The sequence below is a fragment of the Phoca vitulina genome, unplaced genomic scaffold (genome assembly GCF_004348235.1).
Source record: "Phoca vitulina isolate PV1807 unplaced genomic scaffold, GSC_HSeal_1.0 scaffold28, whole genome shotgun sequence".
Lineage (NCBI taxonomy): Eukaryota > Metazoa > Chordata > Mammalia > Carnivora > Phocidae > Phoca > Phoca vitulina.
The window spans coordinates 11,582,986-11,602,434 of record NW_022589731.1 but is presented as its reverse complement, the minus strand read 5'-3'; the positions used below and the strand labels follow the sequence as shown (position 1 = coordinate 11,602,434).

Here is a 19,449-nt window from a genome sequence, read left to right as displayed (position 1 = left end):
TTGTTAATTAAAAGGCTAACAGTTAAAGAAAACTTCTGCATTTGTAACATAACTTTCGACCTTTCTACTAGTTGGCTTGGTTTTCCATATCTTTGTAGATGACTGTGTGTAATTGGATCAACAAAAAATTCAGTGAGTTTTGCTTCTGGATATAGACTATTGGGTTTGACTCTATCTCCCTTATCTAAATTGCTTGGTTGTTTTGATGTTCTGTAAACATGGTTTATGCCTTCTATTTAAATTAAATACAGCCTGTAGTAAGCACACAGACATGACTTTTAAAGGATAATAATATGGTCCAAAACAACAGCAACAACACTCAGTCAAGAACTAAACATCTCTTGCGTCACAACACTCTTGCGCCCGTTAGTGGTATCTGTGGTCTAGAATTGTGACCTTTCTAGAGCAAGCTCAGACTGAATGAGGAAAACTCACCTGGAGATTAGAGCTGTCATAATTCACTTGGGCCCATAATTCACTTGGGCTCTAACACTCCCCCCTGATAGAGAGAGAAGGATATGAAATGTTCTCAGAAGTTCTGGCTTCTTTCCATTTCCTTTAACTCTTTGCGGGCATTGTGTCTTTCCAGGTTCCACCGTTTGGCATCCCGACTGTAAGCAATCTACCAAGACTGAGGAAAAGCTGCGGGTAAGGAAACAGAGCTGTGATGCCAGGTGCATTTGCTGGCTGTCTGTGCCCTCGCCACTAATTCTCAGGGCTGGAGTTTTGGGGAAATTACTTTTTCATGACTTTCTTTTTTTTCTTAAGAGCAGATCAGGTTGAAAGCCCATTTGGCCAGGGAAGGAGGTTCCCTTCTCTCGAATGTTAAACCGATTGTGGTTAATGCTTCCAATGCTTGTGTTGGAGAAAGTAAGCCTTGCTTCACTAGTCAGGTTCATAGGAAAGCATTCAAGGGAACAGTCAAACCACACAGATGGGAAAAAATGATTCATCAAGTTCTAGGTCCAACATCTGGTGACCTCACCAGACGTTTTTGTACTTAGTCCATAATGTGCCACCCCGACCCAAACTCTGCATCCATGGTACATTTTACTCACCTCTTAAATCCAAATTCACCAAGTAGCCTCTGTCTCCAGAAGCTGATGGTTTGTCAGATAAAACCTTTAGGGAAAACAATGATGAGCCCAGAAGTGTCAATGTGAGTAAGCATCCTGGTAACTTAACTCTTAGGTAACATCAAAATGTTTCAGTAACTGTCCTTGAACATTAAGCATTTGGGTAAAAGGATAGACCCTCTTCACCTCTCACTTCTTCTTTTTTTTTTTTTAATTATTTTTAAAAGATTTTATTTATTTATTTATTTATTTTAATTTTTATTGTTATGTTAATCCCCATACATTACATCATTAGTTTTAGATATAGTGTTCCATGATTCATTGTTTGTGCATAACACCCAGTGCTCCATGTAGAACGTGCCCTCCTCAATACCCATCACCAGGCTAACCCATCCTCCCACCCCCCTCCCCTCTAGAACCCTCAGTTTGTTTTTCAGAGTCCATCGTTCACGTCTCACTTCTAAAACCTTCTCCTGGTCTTATTCAGCCCTGACAACACCTCCAGATGACACTATTTTATGTGTTTCAGAAGCAAAGAGCCGTACACGCTTATAAGTCAGTATCATAATCTGTATCCTATTCAGATGCCCCTAGTTTTTCCCTTGGACTGTGAAATATTTTCTGAGCAATAATCACACCGGATCCCAGTCCACACGATCCCAGTCTCTCGGGTTAGCTGACTTAGTGGTATCCTTGGAAAAACTGTAGTTTGACTGTGTTCCACTTGGCATCTCAGGGAAAAGAATGGCCTGAATTTATTTTGGAAGCCAAACTCTGGAGTGTGATATCAGATCTTCTTAAACTGCCATTAGTAGGTGTAAGCAGCTATGCATTGTAACCCCATTGGCATCATACTCTTATGGGAAAGAAAAAAAAACCCTATTTCTCAGAATAATGGAGTAAAAATAAAACAAACTGAAAAGGAATTTGTCCACCAATATCAGGATGGTTTTGGTCTCCATTTCAGAATAACAGCTTCAGCTTGAGCATGTGTGTATAACCCTCAAGTCCATCCGCCAGGCAGGTGCACACTGGAACAGTCACCCATGTTGGGCACCACAGTCTGAGATTTTTGAGGAACTATGGATGCTTTGGAAATGGGTTATCTTTATAAAATCCTAGAACATTAAAGGTAGTAGTTGTCACTTTTATCATGAGAATGTAAAATTCATAGCATAGCTTGGGGATGCTGCCCAGAAACCACCCAAGTAGCTAGTGGTTTATACTTTCTCTGCAGTGTTGCTATCAGTTTTTTGAATAATCATTTTCACTTCATCCCTGATGAAGTCTTTTGGGAGATGAGGAGAAGAATGCTAATGAGACCAGACTGCATGGAATGTGTGTCTTTTCTCTGTAAGGATTGCTTGAGTTTGCAGATAGTGTGTCTAAAATGATATTTAAAAAAGAAAGAAAAAAAACCACTCTTGATTGCATCTTGATAGAACTCTCTGGATAAACTTGTGAAAACAACTAGTGAAATACTTCTACTCTTTCTGGCCAAGAAGAGCTGTTAGTTTTTCTTCCTTTAGTAAAGTTTTCCAGAAAATTCCAAAACTTTTCTCCTAAAGCCAACATTCAACCACTTGGGAGGTCAGGCCAACCCTCAGCTTGCTCACCTTTGGGAAGCCCAGTAGTGTGTAGGATGCACACCAGAGGGGAAGAGGTTCCAGTGTGCCCTGAGTGGGGTATATGCTGACGTTGGTGGGGTTTAAAGGGGAATCGGTTTTTGAATAAGGGAATAAATGTTGTTCTCTCTTAAGGGTGTGTCTACAGATCACAGACATTGAGCCAAGATTTCCAAGCCTTTCACAGGGTATCACATCAGTGCAGTTACCATAGCAAAATGAAAATGTTTTAAGAATCTTTCTGCAACCCCACTGAGTAATCCACATTCTTGGTATTTAAGAACTCACAGGCCATTTATAATGATAGATTCTTAAGGACATCTCTCAGTGGCTTCACTGGCTTCTTACTCTTCATATATAAAAATGTCTAAGCTGAAATAAATGGAAGGGAATCATGGGGTGTTAGAATGTAGGTAAATAAACTGTAACTTGAAGACCAGTAAATATGCTTTTACACATGGGCCCTCAAACACATACACACACACACACACACACACACACAACTTTAAAGCGATGCCCCTTGACAGTTACTCTCAAATTCATTTTCCCAAAGGTTTTGTTTTGTTTTTTTGTATAGTGTTTCTAAACTGAAGATATTTCTTTGTTCATTCTTCCCTTTTTTCATGTTTTATGGCAGCTGTCAAATACGCATCGTTCTTCATCCGATTTCTTTTATCCCAAAAGTCTGGTTCGACGCACAGGACGGTCTCCGTCTCTGCAGGTTGGCGCTGTGTCTAGGCTGAGGCTTCCAGCCGCTGTCCTGGCCCCAGGCTTCTGTCGCTTGTCCTCTCTGTGCTGCTTTTCCCACATAACTTCTCTGGCTTCTGCAGAGGCAGATGCTTTTTCTCACCCCACAGAGTGCATCTCACGTTCTGATTCTGGCTGTTTTCTGAGTATTGTTTTCATTTAGAGTACTGGCTAAAGCGTTACCATCATTCAAGTGAGCACATTAGAAGCTCCCCTTTTGGTCCTGTATTTACACATTTGTTCGTTAAACAAATATTGCCAGGCACCCAGGTATACTGAGTGCTAGGCTGGATGCTCTAGACCTAGACTAGCAGGGAAGACAGATAAATAATAGATAAATAATTTATAAAATGGTGTAGAAACATATCATAGATCTGGGAACATCAGGTGAGAGAAAGGATCTCAACGGGCACTTCCTGGGGAAAGTGGACTTTGAGTTGAATTGTGGAGGTTGGTTGAGATGAGCACACGTGTAGATGACGAGAAAGGGGTGGGGCTGGCGAGGGGCAGCATGGAGCCAGGGGAACCCAGTGCTTGGGGAGGGAGTAGTTCGGCTCAAGAAAGCAATAGGGAAGTGAGAAAGGAAATGAGAGGGACCAGGCACCTACTTTGCAGAGGCCAAGGAATTTAAATATACTGTCACGTGCTCTCCCTAAGAATCCCTGTGAGGTAGCTGTCCTTGCCCCCATTTTACAGGTGGAGAGACTGAGACCCATCAGAGTTAAGTAATTTCCCCAGAGTTAGCCCACCGGTAAGCGGAGGAGTGAAGATTGGAAGCCAGGTCGCTGAGTTCGTAACTCGTGCTCTTTCCACTACACCACAGGGAAACTTAGGAAGACAGGAGGGGAGCACTGCATACTGGCTAAGTCTGATGTGTTTGAGAAAGAAAGCAGCATGACCTGTAGGACTGTCCGGAAGCCAGGAGAGGGCTCAGCCAGCTCTCCAGAGGAGCAATGAAGCAGGAGATGGTGCTCCTGGAGCATACTTGACCTTCTTCAGGGGTCTCTGAGAATCCGTTGATAACTTTCCACAGCCCTGTCTCAGCCCAGAGGAAACCCATTTTTTTAGCCCTGCTCACAATTCAAGATTACAACATAACACTTTAGTCTGGGCTCTGTGTGTACACCTTTTGTCTGCGCCTGCCAGGACAGCGCCAAGGCTGACGACAGTTGCTGAGTGTACTTTTATTAAAACTTTACCTTCTTTCTTTAAATGGTTTGGAAGAGAGTTAGAGGTATATACATTTATAGACGTCAACCCCCTAAGGTTCTTCATCAGTAGGATGAGGTCAGCCCACGGCGCTCCCCAGACATCAGCAGCAAGACTTAATTGCTGACTCCAGGCCTTGGGTGCGTTGTGTTGGTCCACGATACTGGGTTACACTCCCAACTTGTATTTGTCATTGTGATCTTCATTCTGTCCTAAAGCTCATTCAGCTCCAGTGACGGAGTTTTCACATGCAGTGAAGTTACAGTCTCATGAATCCAGTGGAACAGCCGAAGATGGTCCCCACTGCAAATGAGTGTTGCTCAGGATTAGGACCTCTATTTGGCAAGAAGTTGCTTTTTCATAATTTTGGGGTCCTTTTTCCAAAAGTATACTTTATAACTCAAATAGTGTTCTCTTTTGTTAGCCTGAGGCTATAACCAACTGATGCATTTTCATGACTTGAACAAAAATACCGTCATCAAGTGTGAGATTCTTTGGTTTGGTCCAGACCCTTAAGTTTAAAAGATGGGGAGCCTCTTAGGTAGTGGTGGGTTAGAGGAGAGAGAGCTCTGTTTTTAATAACCACTCTCTTCCTATTCTGGTTCAAAAGGGACATCTGATTCCCATTATCTAGCCGTAGATATCAATGAAGTCAGCTTCAGCTCCATCACAGAAAGTTGTAAACAGCTTGGGACCTGGCAGAGAAACAGGCCATTTGACAAGGTCTCCCTTCACGCATTGGCCATTGAGGAATAGCTCACCAGAACTTTTAAGAAGCCTGGAAACGCCAAGGCAATTCTCAAGTCACACAGATATGTTGATCTTTTAGACGCCTTACACCAGCTGCTCATTTCACCAGATAATACCAAACCCTTTTAGTTATTAGGTAAACCAGCTGTACTCCTTGCAGGAACATTCAGCCCTCTGTGCCCTAGAAGTAAGCCCTGGTTTTGTCATGGAGGAAATTGATAGGAGGAAAGTCATTTTATTATTTATATTCTGCAGTTTGCTCCATTTTCCTCAGGCTGAGATACAGGTAAAAGAAAATGATGAAGTAGAATTATCTAAGAAAAACATATTCAGTTTTACTTGCTTGGAAAAGTTTTATTTGAATAGTGTCTGGAGGTAAAACTCAGTACTGAACATTTGTGATTTCTGCTATAATTCATCATAGACAAAGCAGATGATATTCCCAGGACCAAGTTTTTATAATCCACAGTGGATCGCTTGCTATATTCTAAAAAGGAGCTTCTCTCATGTGCCTTTGGAGGCTAAAGTATGAACGGACTGCCATACAAAATGGGCATGAGATTTTTTTTCTTTTGAAACTAACATTCACTATTATAACGTATGCATTTGCAAACCTATAATATGCCAAACAAAAACCGTGTGTATATTTTTTAGGAGCTAATTAGAGGTTTTATATATGTCTCGAACAAGGAGATAATGTTATTGTTTTATTAACACCACTACAATACATATGGTTTATTCTAGGCTTTCACTTTATTTGAATATTTTATTCTTTTTGGTGTGTTTTGATCATTCATCAGGATGTATAGGGGTTAATATTTATACTGGAAAGACATTGAGGCTCTTAGCCATAGTAAAGGCCAATGGCATTTGTGAAACTCTCCAGAGAAGGGACGGTGTGCGGGTGAGCCCCTCCTGCTTCCTCTGAAACATAAAAGCCCTTGCTCCAAAGGAGTTAATTTCACCCTTTCTTGGCTTAGCAGTGAACATGCGACGTATGCAGATTGTAAAAGTATTCCTTCTTCTGCAGCTATTATCACCACCTTGTCTAGTGAACTTCAACAAAAACCCAAGGCAGGTTCTGTCAATCCCAGCAGCCCTTCCTATAAGGTGCCAATCGCCTTATATGGGCAGTTGTCCCCTGGGGGTTCATCCGCTCTTTCCCATCTGGTTGCCAGTTGCTTGTAGTTTCTCTCCCTTTGTAGAGCGTGGCTTTGGAGAAATGCAAATTAGATGGGTAGTTGTCATACCCCTGCCTCTGCTGAGGGGGGGAGGGCGGGGGCAGCAGAGTGCTCTCCGGCCAAGAAGGGACCCCATGTGCACGGTGGCCCGTAATGAAAGTAAATGGAAAATGTTCTTTCTCTGCTTATTCACCAGGCAGAGCTCTGGTAAGTGTTTTAATAGTATCTGAAGAAGGATGAGTGCTATGTGGAAGCATAAAAAGATGTCTTCAGTGTAATTCTCACTTTGTGACTGTGCCTTCTGAGTGGGAGGACAGATGGACCAAGTAAGGCATAGAGGAAAGCTCAGCTGTAAGGTAGAGGACTTTTCAAAAGATTTCATGCGGAAAACAAAGAGAACTGTATTTTCAAGCAGCTACTGTAAGGTATCAAATGCCATTTTTTCTCTTCCTTCTTGAAACAAACTACTTGTCTTCAGTGAGACTTCTCCTTGTTGATTTTTTTTTTCTTTTGAGAAAAATAAAAAACCTTTTTGAAATCAAAAGTGGGTACATGAACGTGTGCTGGGGAAATAAATGTAGGTCACAGGGACCCCTCGATGAGAGAGTGAGCGAGGACAACCACATGCAATAGAAGGTTCTTCCTGAAGCTCCCTTTCCTCCTGTTGCCAAAATAAGGATTAAATTCTTTGCCTAATTGTATTAGCAAAATACTCTGAGAGATCACAGCCAGTCTATAATCCTTTCTGCATCTACTGTGCCTTCTCCACCCTCACCCTGCCTTTTTTTTTTTTTTTTTTTTTCAAAAAAATGACACAAAAAAATAAAACTAAATTTTCCAACTGTGCTTTCAAAGTTGGGTTTTTCCACAAGGCATGAGGGAAAAGGTGTTTCGAGGAAAATAAGTAAATTGCATCTGCTTTTAATAACAGATCCTGTTTCCTTTCTCTGTAGAAGTGGGCATACCTTTGAGGATAAATATTAGAAATTATCTTCATTTATAATACAGTTGACCCTTAAACAACATGGGTTTGAACTGGTGGGTCCAACTCATACACTTCTTATTTTTTTTCATAAATACACTGCAATACTATAGAAAATATATTTTCTCTTCCTTAGGATTTTCTTAATTACATTTCTTTTCTCTAACTTACTTTCTTTTAAGAATGTAGTATGTAGTACATATAACATACAAAATATGTGTTATTCAACTGTTTATGTTATCAGTAAGGCTTCCGGTTCAACTGTAGGGTATTGGTAATTAAGTTTTGGGGGGAGTCAAAAGTTATATTTGGCTTTTCCACTGCACAGTGGGTCAATGCTCCTAACCTTGGCATTGCTCAAGGGTCAACTGTATAAGCAAGAGAGTAATTTTGTTCATCATAACTCTCATAGAGGCTCACAAAGGCTGCTGACCCATTGGGTTATTGAACTCAGTAATTCCTGGGTCACTGTTGTTAACTTAGATAGGAGAAGGAGTTGAAATAGTAATGTAGGTTAAATAATTGCATATAAGGATCATCTGTGGAAATGTGGATCATCTGTAAAACTTTGTTCTAGCCCAGCAGGGTGACACTAGAGTTAAGTTCATGTAAAGAAGAAACAGTCAGTGGGATTTGAAAGAGGGAAGGCACGGCAGTGAGTTGTTGCTTTTCAGGTTAAATGAGTTTCAACTGGAGTGGATTTGAGCTGCTATATTGGAAGACAGCTGTGTGCCTTTTGAAGCGTCTTGGCCATCAGGGACCCTCAGCAAGTTTATTAATGGGGGGAGGGGAGATACAGCCGGAAGAACAAAAGGATTTCTTTTAATAATAAAGTTGTTCATTTAAAATTCAACATTTTTAGAATTCTAGATATTTCGAATTGAAACGTAAAATTCCAAATATTTAAGATTAAAATACCCAAACTAATAGTTGAGTTTTAAAAAGTAATCTTATTATCTTCGTGAAGGAGGGACCTCTAACCTCCGCCGGGTGAGCACATACACTTCGGGAGCCCTTGGGACTGTGGCGGAAAAGCAAGCGATCCGTGTGCGCTGTTTGAGCTTGAGCACGGGTGAAGAGGCAGCGCACCAGGAACCCTTCCGGCAGATAAGAGAGGCCTGTGCAAGGTCTTTGCCATCCGGCATGGGAAGGGCATAAATCAGTAAAGCAAAGACCTGCACAGGAAGTCACCATCTCGGGCGGATACACAATCACTCCACAGAGCTCTCGAAAAGGGGAAGGGCATTAGGCAATCTGACTGCTGCCCCGTGGACTGTGATAAATGACCTCACGTATCTGAGTTCTTATGGGAAGGCACACAAGTGCAGAGAGCTCTACGGACATCTCGTCCATGGAGCTCACATTTGAAAGGACTCTTCTGTCATGAAGAGCAAAATAGAGACCGTACTCTCCTTCACTGTGTGAGATTAAAAGTTGAAGAAATCCAGTCTAAGGTCCGATGTCTGGGGAATGCTGAAAATGGGTACGCGCCCTGTGCGAGGCAAGGTACTTGAAGCTTTATAGGTGTTGTTTCCTTTGTCCCTATGAACTAGGTGTTAGTACCCTTTGCTCCATTCTAGAAATGAGAAGTTGAAACTCAAGGAAGTCAAAAGAAACAGGGAGAGAGAAAACGAGAAAGGAAAGAAAAAGAAAAACTCATAGAATGTCACACAACAAGGAGAGCCAGGATTTGAACTTAATCACTTGACTCCAAATCCAGTCTTCTAACCCCCCTCTATTTTACTACACAGAGTCGTGTGTTTTATCCCATTATTTCATTTTAGACAGGAAAACAGGACAAAGAAGGGCCATTGTAAGAAAATAAGCAAGGATGTAACTCAACCCATAAGCAAGATGCCTATGGAAGTAGATTTTAAGTAAGGAGATCGGAATGAAGCAAAAGCAAGCCACAGTAAATGCAGTGAAACAAAGAGCAACTTCTGAATCTCCAAGAGATAACCTTGAGCATTTCCCGGTGCTGAATGGTCTGAAGATGCTCACGGCAGACTGGTCTCTACATGAGAGCTGGAGCACCGTCAGATTTGGTGACCGGCTGATTTGACTTTGAACACAGTCTGACTACAAAAATTCAAAATATTTATTCTAGAATCAGAGAACCTGGGGCCAGTATATGCAAAATGGAGGTGGTTCAGATTTGAACACCTTGAAGAACGAAACGGGACTTGACAAGATTTCAGATTGTCGGATAACTCTTTTTTTTTTTTTTTTAAGATTTTATTTATTTGAGAGAGAGAGAGAGTGAGAGAGAGAGCGCAAGAGGGGGTAGGGTCAGAGGGAGAAGCAGACTCCCCGCCGAGCAGGGAGCCCGATGCGGGACTCGATCCCGGGACTCCGGGATCATGACCTGAGCCGAAGGCAGTCGCTTAACCAACTGAGCCACCCAGGCGCCCTGTCGGATAACTCTTAACGACGTGAGCTCTGCCGTAGTCATGCTGTACATGAACCAGCTGAATACTTCAGAGGAAGCCTGCAGAACTCACAGATCCTCCCATGTGGGGAAGAAAGAAGGTAGAGGGAGCCTGAATGGAAACAGGCTGGTTCAGCCCAGGGACCTTTTCCTTCCGTCGAGTTCCTCATCCCTGGAAGAGAGCGTTACAGACCCCATCCCGGGCATGTGTTCACGTGGCTCGGCAGCTGCATTCCGATCTGCGCGCACAGCACACAAGGGACCAAACTACTTCAGAGCCATCCCCAGGTGCATCGTTACAGGGGAGGCAGAAAGTATCTCTGACCTGTATCTGGCGAAAATAGGATGAGTGACATGGGAGAGACCCCAAGGCTCAGTGTGTTCTCTGGCTCTTCACACAATGTCCTAGCTGCTTGTTAATGCGAACAGGGCTTTGTCATAGCAACACCAGGAGCCGAAGACGTCTATCTTGCATTCGCCCCTCTCCTACCCCACCCCAACACAGAGCCACTGCAGGCTTCTTGTGGAGCTAAGAACATTCTCTCCTGCTCGTTGATCTCAAATTTTTTCTTCTATTTTCACCTCATCTGTCCCATAGCTATGTTGATGAGAGAGGAATGGTCATGTGTACCTTACAATATGGAGGAGATTCTAGTGCAGGGGCTAAGAGCTTGGGCTGCATAGTAAGCAGATGACCAACGTTAGCTGCCACTCACATTCTTGTGTTGTTACTTACCAGGTTGCATTTTGCTACTGGGTTGGCACGTATTCGGTCCTGGCCACTTGAGGCTGGAGGACTACCTGTAGTTAATCGTTACCCCACGGAGAGGCATACTGGCTCCATTTTATTAGCGGGTGGCGTCTCTTTTTAAAGGAGGACCACACTTTGGTTGTGTCACTTCTGTATTTTGATTGGGACACAAATCAAGGAATTGGACTTTTTGAGTAGCATTATTATGTGAATCCTTCCTTTCCCAGTAGACTCAGAATTTAGAATTTTCTCATACTGAGATACGCATGTGATTGGAAATTTAAGTCTAGGAAGAAAGTACTTGTATGTGGCAGGTGTTGGGGAGGGGGACCTGAAGCGACGAGCCTGCCACCCCTCCACTGTGCACAGTGTGACTTCTCCAGCCCCCTCCCCCCTGGTATCTCAAAGACACAAGAACCATACATTGAATTCCAGTGAATTCCCTGTTAGAGTGAGTCTAATCGCTGTCTGACTTGAATTGGTCAGGTGGGTTCGCTCTCAGTATTTTCACATGTGAATACATAGTGATGCAACATCCTGATTTTTAGGAGGTTCTTTGGCTCCGTTATAGTCACAATCAAGATGCCAAATATCAGTAGAAAAAGTACTGAAGAGGAAAGATCCAATTCCTAACCTAGAACTACACATTCTCCTCTCCAAGAAATATCTGTACAGAGGGGAGCAAGTCTTTCAAGACTAGGCCTTTGGTTTTCTTGGCAGAGCTTTCCAGAATGTGCCAGGCAGAGTGGGAGGCAGTTAACCCTCCCACTGCTCCCACCACCACTCACTCTCAGGGTCCTCTAAGCATATATTATAAAGTCCAGTTTCTTTTATCTTTCCCAGCAGCTGACTGCTAACCTTATTGCAGTGACTCTCTGTGTGGTTAGGCTCACGTCTCGTAATTAACACGAGCCAGGTATCCACAAACTGAGTGTTTACAAATAATAAATCCTAGCTCATTCCCTGAACAAAGATTTATGCCTTCTACGTACCTGTGGAAAACAGCGGGCATACACAGTGGCGAAAAAATAAATCCTGTGAGGGCAGAGATGGTAACTGAAGTTAATGAGGGAGATAGGATGCAAAAAAAAGCAAAAAAACAAAAAACCCAATACACATGGAATTATAAATTTTATTCATGAAGGAAAACTAAGAATGACTCGGACAGAAAATAAGGGTAGCCATTCTGGATTGAAAGATCAGGGAGGGCTTCTTTGAGGAGGTGATATTTAAAGCCAAAACTGGAGGAAGAAAAAAAAATCAAGTAAAATCGAGGACTGGAGCATTTCAGGCAGAGGGAACAGCGAGGATAAGAACCCTGAAGCAGGGACGTGTGCCATGTTCCACGAATGATGGTGGGAAGTGAGAGGGTGGGAGAGGAGAGCCGGATCAAAACCCTGAGGTGCTGGGAGTTGTGATATTAAGTGGTCGCTGAAGCCGAAAGCAGAGTAGTGACCAAATTCTGTTCTTAAAAAATCTCTGTGGGGGCACCTGGGTGACTCAGTTGGGTAGGGGTCTGACTCTTGATTTTGGTTCAGGTCATGATCTCAGGGTCCTGGGATCGAGCCTTGCGTCGGGCTCTGCACTCAGTGCAGACTCTGCTTGTCCCTCTCCCTCTGTTCCTCCCCCACTCATGCTCTCTCACTCTCTCTCAAATAAATAAGTAAAATCTTTAAAAAAAAAAAAATCTCTCTGGTCACTGGGTATCACGTGGATTTGAAGAGGGCAAGAATGGAAGTAGGAAACCCTCAGGCAAGGTCATTACAATAGTCCAGATGAGCGGAGTTGGAGACTGGGGCTAGGATTGTGGCAACAGAGGTGGAGGGAAATGTGCATGAAGGCAGAGCAAGAAGGTCTTGGAGGGGACGAGGAGGAGAAGGTGAAAAGTCCCCAAATGCATTTTCAAGGCTGATTGCACAGCTGGTTCTCCTTTACCTTTCTGTCTAGGTTATATTTTCCCTTACTCAGAAAAGTCACAAATCTTTTTTTAACCAGGTTAGTTTTTAGTAAATGCTAGGGACTCAGGCCAGTCTTGATTCTGAAGCCATGGTCTGAAATCTTACAAGGCACTGTTTATTTTACAGCCTACCAGGACTTCCTCTGAAAGCATTTATTCTAGACCAGGCTCCAGTATCCCTGGTTCCCCAGGTCATACTATCTATGTAAGTATTTATTTCTGGAAAAGACCCTTCCGGGACAGGTAAAGTAGCAGACTGTCATAGTGGGGTGGGTAATCCTAAATAGACTAATTCGAAATTATTTCTATTTCTTTATGAGATCCAGTTTTCATTGTTGAAGATCAGCCTTCTCAATCATGTTTTCCTCTGGGTAATTACATTTATATACAAATGTGACCATCGATGTCAATGACCTATAAAATGCAGTAATACCATGAAGGACTTTAAAAATTGCTGTGGCTAACTTGGATATAGATACATGGGGAATAATTATACATTTCATAATGCTGATACTGAGTATTCTTAAATTCTACCACAAAGATATTTAAATATTTAATTTACCAAATATGCAGTTCTTGTTTTTGGCCATCTGGGAGGATTCTTTTTGACCATCTGTTTGAGCTTCTCCATCTCTGTAATAAATGTAGGAAAATTATCCTGAAGGTTTACAGGCTTTTCTACTTGGTTTATTCTACACAGACTTTTTCCTAAGTTTTTGATGACTTTTTTTTAAAAAACGACTTGATTAATATATGGTATAAATAGGCAACTTCCTAAAGCAAAATGCTTTTGGTTTTAAAACTGAGCAAAATGTTTTGGTTTTTGTTTCTTTTTAAGGTCTTCACCTTTCAAGCAGAACATGAAATGTACTAAAAAATAGTTCCCCAAAGAGATGAGACTAATGAGAGTAATTTTGCTTTCTGTTTAACCTTGCCAGGCAAAAGTGGACAACGAAATCTTGGATTATAAGGATTTAGCAGCCATTCCCAAGGTCAAGGCAATTTATGATATTGAACGTCCAGATCTCATTACCTATGAGCCTTTCTACACTTCAGGCTATGATGACAAACAGGAGAGGCAGAGCCTGGGAGAGGTAATACATTCTAGAAGCTGTGCATTATACAACAACTTCTCTTTCATCACATGTATAAGCATGACTGATTGGAATCAAAATAAGTCAGAGGGTCCTTTTGATTCCCTTCTATTTGCAGGCTTCCATACCAGGTGCTTTGAGGTATCAGAAACCTATCACACCATCCCTGGCCTCGGGAGGTTACAGAGGGGTGGAGGGGTGGGAGAAAAGAGCAACCAGAGAAAACAACGGGGAAGCATGAATGAGCGCTGGTACCAGGTGGTGGGATAGCAGAGTGGATATACTGGGAAGGAAGTCAAAGTTGTCAGGGGAGATTCTGTGAGCTGGGCAGAGGGAGTGAGGGACCGGCTGAAGTATAGTCATGGGGATCATGAGGAAGAGAACATATACCCACAATTAGGACCGCTGCCGTGTGCAGCATCTTACGATAGTCAGAATGTGCAAGGACAGAATCAGCAGAGAGATCGAGACCACGGTGTGGCACAGTGATGTGAGCTAGGGTTCTGGAATCGAATTACCTGGGCTCGACCTGGGGACTCCACGTGCTGCTTGTATGACTTTGGCCATGTGGCAACCATTCTGACCCTGTTTTCTTCATCTGTATCACAGGATGACAGAATCTACCTCACAGGATGTTAGTAAGGATTAAATAAACGATCTGTTAAAGGTTAATATCTATAGAATATCTAGATCATTTATTATCTATTAAAACAAAGCTGTATAAGCTAATCTATTAAAGCAGTTAGAGAGTCAGACTCGTGGTAAATGTTCGGCAAATGACGGCCGCTTTTGTGGTCACTCCCTGTGCTCTTGGGGCTCTTGGGGCTTATTAATGCTCGCCCAACATTAATGGTCCGGAGGCTGGAGCATAGCCTCTCAGCCCCTTGGGGTCCTCCCCATCCCTTTCCAGGGTTGGGGGTTCCCTACCTGGGTGGAGTGGGCTCTGGTCTCTTTCCTCTGGCCTGTTCACCTCACTCTAAAATTTTCCCCTTTTATTTTTAAAATTAGAGTCCTCTACAGACTGATTTGAGTCCAGTCAGAGAGACGTTACCCAAGTACTGGACTGTAATTAGCTGTTCAGTCCAAGGTTAAAACAGACTATATGCTACCTAACACATCCACACAGGGCTTTGAGATCTTAGATGAAGAAAAGCCATGAAAACATGGTGATTCTGTTCAATTTGTTCTCAATAATACATGTACATTTGATATGTTTTATAATTATACTTATATGTATTCATAATTGTAATATATGTTGTTCTTTTTATTTACTCAATTTTTCAATTTGGGTTTTACGCCAGAGCATAGCTCTGCATTGAAATGGCCCATTGGACAGGAAGTGATATCCATTTTCATGTAGTGCCCCCTAGTGGTCATATGCGTGTAACTGCATCTGCAGCCGCTCAAAGGCGGGGTTGATTGGCCTGGGTTGTGGAGTTGCCACGGGGCCCTGCCTGGAGAGTTGCATAGGGAATAAAGGAAAAAGGACAGTTCCTGAACAGGGTGCACAGCGCCTGGGCCTGGAACAAGTGCACGAGAATTTGCTAATATTTAAGTCATACAAGCAAGGGGGAGGTGAGTTGTTTTATGGTGTTTTGGGTTTGGGGGTAGGTGTCTGTTTCCCAGGGGCTCCGTTTTGAGCAGTAAAGCATCAAGCGCTCAAGAGTTTAGGCTTTGAACATTTCAGGTTTTGGAATCAGACTCATATTTACTAACCATACAACTTTGGGAAAAGTACGTATTTCAGTCTCCTTATCTGTAAACTCAAGAGAGTAATATCCACCTCAGAGGTTTTCTGTGAGGATTAAGTGAAATATTTAGATTAGAACAGTCCCTGGCACATAAATGCTCGGCATCATTACCGTCATAACCCGGAATGATGACCTGTGGGTTTCTTGGATCACGGAATCTGATGGAAGGATGCCCCCAGATCAGAAATCAGACATGTTCCCCATCTCTTCCCCAACCCATGAATCTTGCAACTTAGAAAACTTGACACACCGTTTGATTATTTATTCCTTTACTTATTAACTTATTTTTCCAAAGAATCCCTAGATTGCCAATTTAGAAACGCTGGAGGAATAAACTTGACGTTCTGTGTCCCCATTTGTGCCTTCAGAAAGCATGAGTAGGGTGGATCCGGAGGCTGTCAGCAGGGTCAGGCCTGGCTCCTGCCTTCAAGGAGCCTGTGTTCACCCAGCTAAGATCCCCCCCACCCCCCACCCCCAGAGACAGTCCGCAGCTGCCCTGAGACCGGGGGGCTTGAGAAATCTGCAGTGCGAGAGAGCCCGGCGGCTTCTTGTGACCTTGGGGTGAGGGGCAAACTGGGATGCTGAGAAATCCACCGTGTCCTTCAGGATGCTTTGTTCGCATTTCATTTCTATTTGAGCACTTTTTGCATTTTAATTGTAAACATTTCATTCATTCATTTAGGAAATATTTGTTGGGCACCTCATACGTGTCAGGAGCTGCTCTAGTCCCTGGGAATACTTAGCTGTAAAGAAGCAGAGTTCTTGCCCTCATGGAGCTTGCAGTGGAAAGGGGGAGATAGACCATAAGCAGATACATAATGCACTTTTACAGGGCATAGTGCTAACGGAAAAACAAAGCAGAGTAAGGAGAAAGCCTGTGGGGCTGGGTTGCTGCTTCAAATAGGAGGGTCACAGAAGGCACTGTGTGTACCACGTGTGAGTGGAGACCTCACCGAAGAAGAGGAGTAAGCCCAGCAGGTGTCTGAGTGAAAGGAACTGCTGCCAGAGGGCACAGCAAATGCAAAGGCCCTGTGGTGAAAGAGGGTTTGATCTGTTCATTGACCCCAAGGAAGCCTTTGTGCCCTGAAGGATGGAAGCCAGAAGGTGAATGTAGTGATGTTGGCAAGCCCACCAGGGCAGGATGCCACAGACCTGGTCATCACCGGCCTGTGTCAGGCAGCAAATGATTTTATGTGACTGCCCTGATGATAATTGAGTCAACAACCATGTTATAAAATTCTGTGTTTCGGTAGACACCGTGACTCATAGTAGTAAACTGAGCATAGTTTGAGCATAGAGGGAAAAATAGTTCCAGTTTGTCTAAATTAAGCATCTAAAGTATGACAGCGTATTTCTCAAAACCCACGGTTCCTAGGCCAGGACATGTGCCAGGCTCCCAGGAGCTTGGTTGTCATATTTCTGCCTGAGCCCCACTTTCAACTTACCGAATCAGAAGACGGGGATGGGCAACGGGAGCGGGCATGTGGATGCAGCATACTATTTCCAGGGGCTTCTGATAAACTAATTAAACTGATAACAAATCAATATCCACTGTGACTTGTAATTCTCTTTTATTCTTCTAGTCTCCAAGGACTTTGTCTCCTACTCCATCAGCAGAAGTAAGTGCCATTGTTGAACATTATAATGGGTGGGATTTGGGAGTGATTTGGACTTTTCCTAGACTGGAGTTTTTAAAGAAGGACATTTAACAAAACAACAACAACAACAACAAAAAACTGCACGCAAAATTCTGATGAATGTAGGATTCCTTACATGTGAGATGACTCTAAGACACAGTAGTCAATGTTTTTTCCAATGAGACTGGGGGTAAAAACAGCCATATAGTAATCTGAGCCTGTGCTTCTACGTGCCTGGTAAGGGTTTGCAGGGAGTGAGGCCACCTGTCCTGCTGGGGGGGGGCTCTCTCCCCTCATTCATATTGAATTGATCTGAATCCCAACGTACTGGATTATCTGAAATGGCCTACAGTGGTCAGAGAGTATTCTGTAAGCAGAGCCATCTTCAGGGGAGGACACTCCTTTTAGTCTCGAATCAGTAGTCTTGTCCCCCTTCTCAGGATAAAGATATCTCACAATGGCTTTTATCCAGTCCACCAGGCCCACTGTTCCCTTGAGAATAACTCCTATGTGGATCACTTAGAGCCATCAGTGATCATTCCGTAGTGAGCCACGGGTCCCCTATCAATCCATACATACTCTTCCACTCTGCAGCATTCAAAACCAAAGACACAGCCCCCAGATTACTTATTCTCACAACCCATTTTAGTAAGGGTTCTTCCGGAAGCTGATACTGATCTAGAAAATCAAAAGTTCCTTCACACTCTCCCTCCTGGTGTCTGTAGTTCCTTGGTTTTGCCCCACCCCTACACCCGACTGCCTACTTGGTGACCAGAGGCCTTAGAAGTACTTTCCATTGTCTGCCTTATTTTTTCCCTTGGCAGAGGGGGAGTGGGGGTGTGGGGGGTGTGTGGCTTAGAGGCTAGTGACCTAAGCTCTGGCTGACCCAAATCTGAGTGTGGTCCAGCACCAACGTCTGACCTAGCACTTTCTTTCATTTAAGCTACTTCAGATAACTATAACCAAGGGATTGTATGTTTAGCATGCTTCTTACTTTTTTGTATTTCCTTATGTATCCAGTGAACGAACTCCTCAGATGTTAAGTCTATCCCCATCTAAAAAAATAATAATAAAAATAATAAATAAGGGGCGCCTGGGTGGCTCAGTCAGTTAAGCATCGGACTCCTGATTTTGGGTCAGGTCATGATCTCACAGTTGTGAGATCAAGCCCCGCATCGGGGTCTGTGTTCAGCGTAGAGTCTGCTTCAGATTCTCTCCCCCTCTCCCTCTCTCTCTCATAAACAAATAAAAATAAAATCTTAAAAGAGTTAAAATGAATAAAAAGTAAAATCAGTAAGTCTTATCTTCAAGCAACTTTCTGGATACTCTATGTAAAACTGGATTGATCTTAGATAACCATTATGATTTAACATAGTAAAAACTGTAGTATTCTGACGGTTTATGACTGAGGGCTGTGAAAAATTAATTTCTGTTAGTATTCTAATCACAACAGAAGTTATGAAGCATTAACTTCTATTATTGGCCAGTTGCAAAGTTGAAGCACGTTGTTTGGGGACTTTTTGTTTTATTGTTTTTAATTTATTGTTCTAGGCGACTGGGATCAAACCAAGGTTTCCTTGCCATTTGCTCTCAACAAATGGCACAGAGCCATGGTTACTGAGGTTTTAACTTAGGCATTTTCCGTATAGTCTTTCAAACTTGTATTTCTGTTGTAGCAGCAGAAACTTCGTAAGACAACTGATTCCTAAAATGTAGAACATTCCTTTCTATCCTTTTCATTGTTTGAACAGTTTTATATTGTGTTTGTGTGAGTATGGTTTTTTTTTTTTGTACTTCATACCTAACCTGCTCTTTTCTGGATTTGGACAGAGTGGGCATACTAGTGGTGGTGTTATATTCCACTGCATGGATACACCTAATTTTCTTCATTATTCCCCAATTTGTTGAGGAAGTTTTATCCTTATAAATGGTGGTATTATAAATATCTTTGAGCAAATTTTCCCATTTGGAGATCACTCTTTATTTTTTCCTTGGGATATGTTTCTCAAAGGAGGAAGTAGGATTTCCTGGGTTTGAGCCCACCACCAGCTTGTTCTGCAGGAAAATCAACTTAAGATGTCACCAGGTCAGTGTGATGGACAGTGTAGGTTGGCAGCCAGAACAAAGGGTACGATGAGAGCCGGGAGGCTGGCTCTGAAGCAGGCTCTGCCTGCATGAGCTACACACCTACGCACGGTCTCTTACCTGCTCTGAAACATCCTGCCTTTGTGGAGAAGGGAGGTCTATACCCTGTGTTCTAC

The 19,449-nt window shown here is 42.9% G+C and overlaps 1 protein-coding gene across 15 annotated transcripts in view; it reads left to right on the top strand.

Moving 5' to 3' along the window:
• Window positions 1-19,449, top strand: part of ABLIM1 (actin binding LIM protein 1) — a 291,744-nt gene that overhangs the window by 237,048 nt on the left and 35,247 nt on the right. For 14 of the 15 annotated variants that reach the window (XM_032423124.1, XM_032423132.1, XM_032423138.1 and 11 more), the window contains exons 8-11: window positions 590-648; window positions 12,834-12,911; window positions 13,645-13,800; window positions 17,135-17,170. In XM_032423124.1, coding sequence (XP_032279015.1) covers window positions 590-648; window positions 12,834-12,911; window positions 13,645-13,800; window positions 17,135-17,170 — 329 coding nt within the window. Of the gene's footprint in view, window positions 1-589; window positions 649-3,338; window positions 3,423-12,833; window positions 12,912-13,644; window positions 13,801-17,134; window positions 17,171-19,449 lie in introns of all 15 variants that reach the window. The other variant, XM_032423139.1, reaches the window with a different exon arrangement.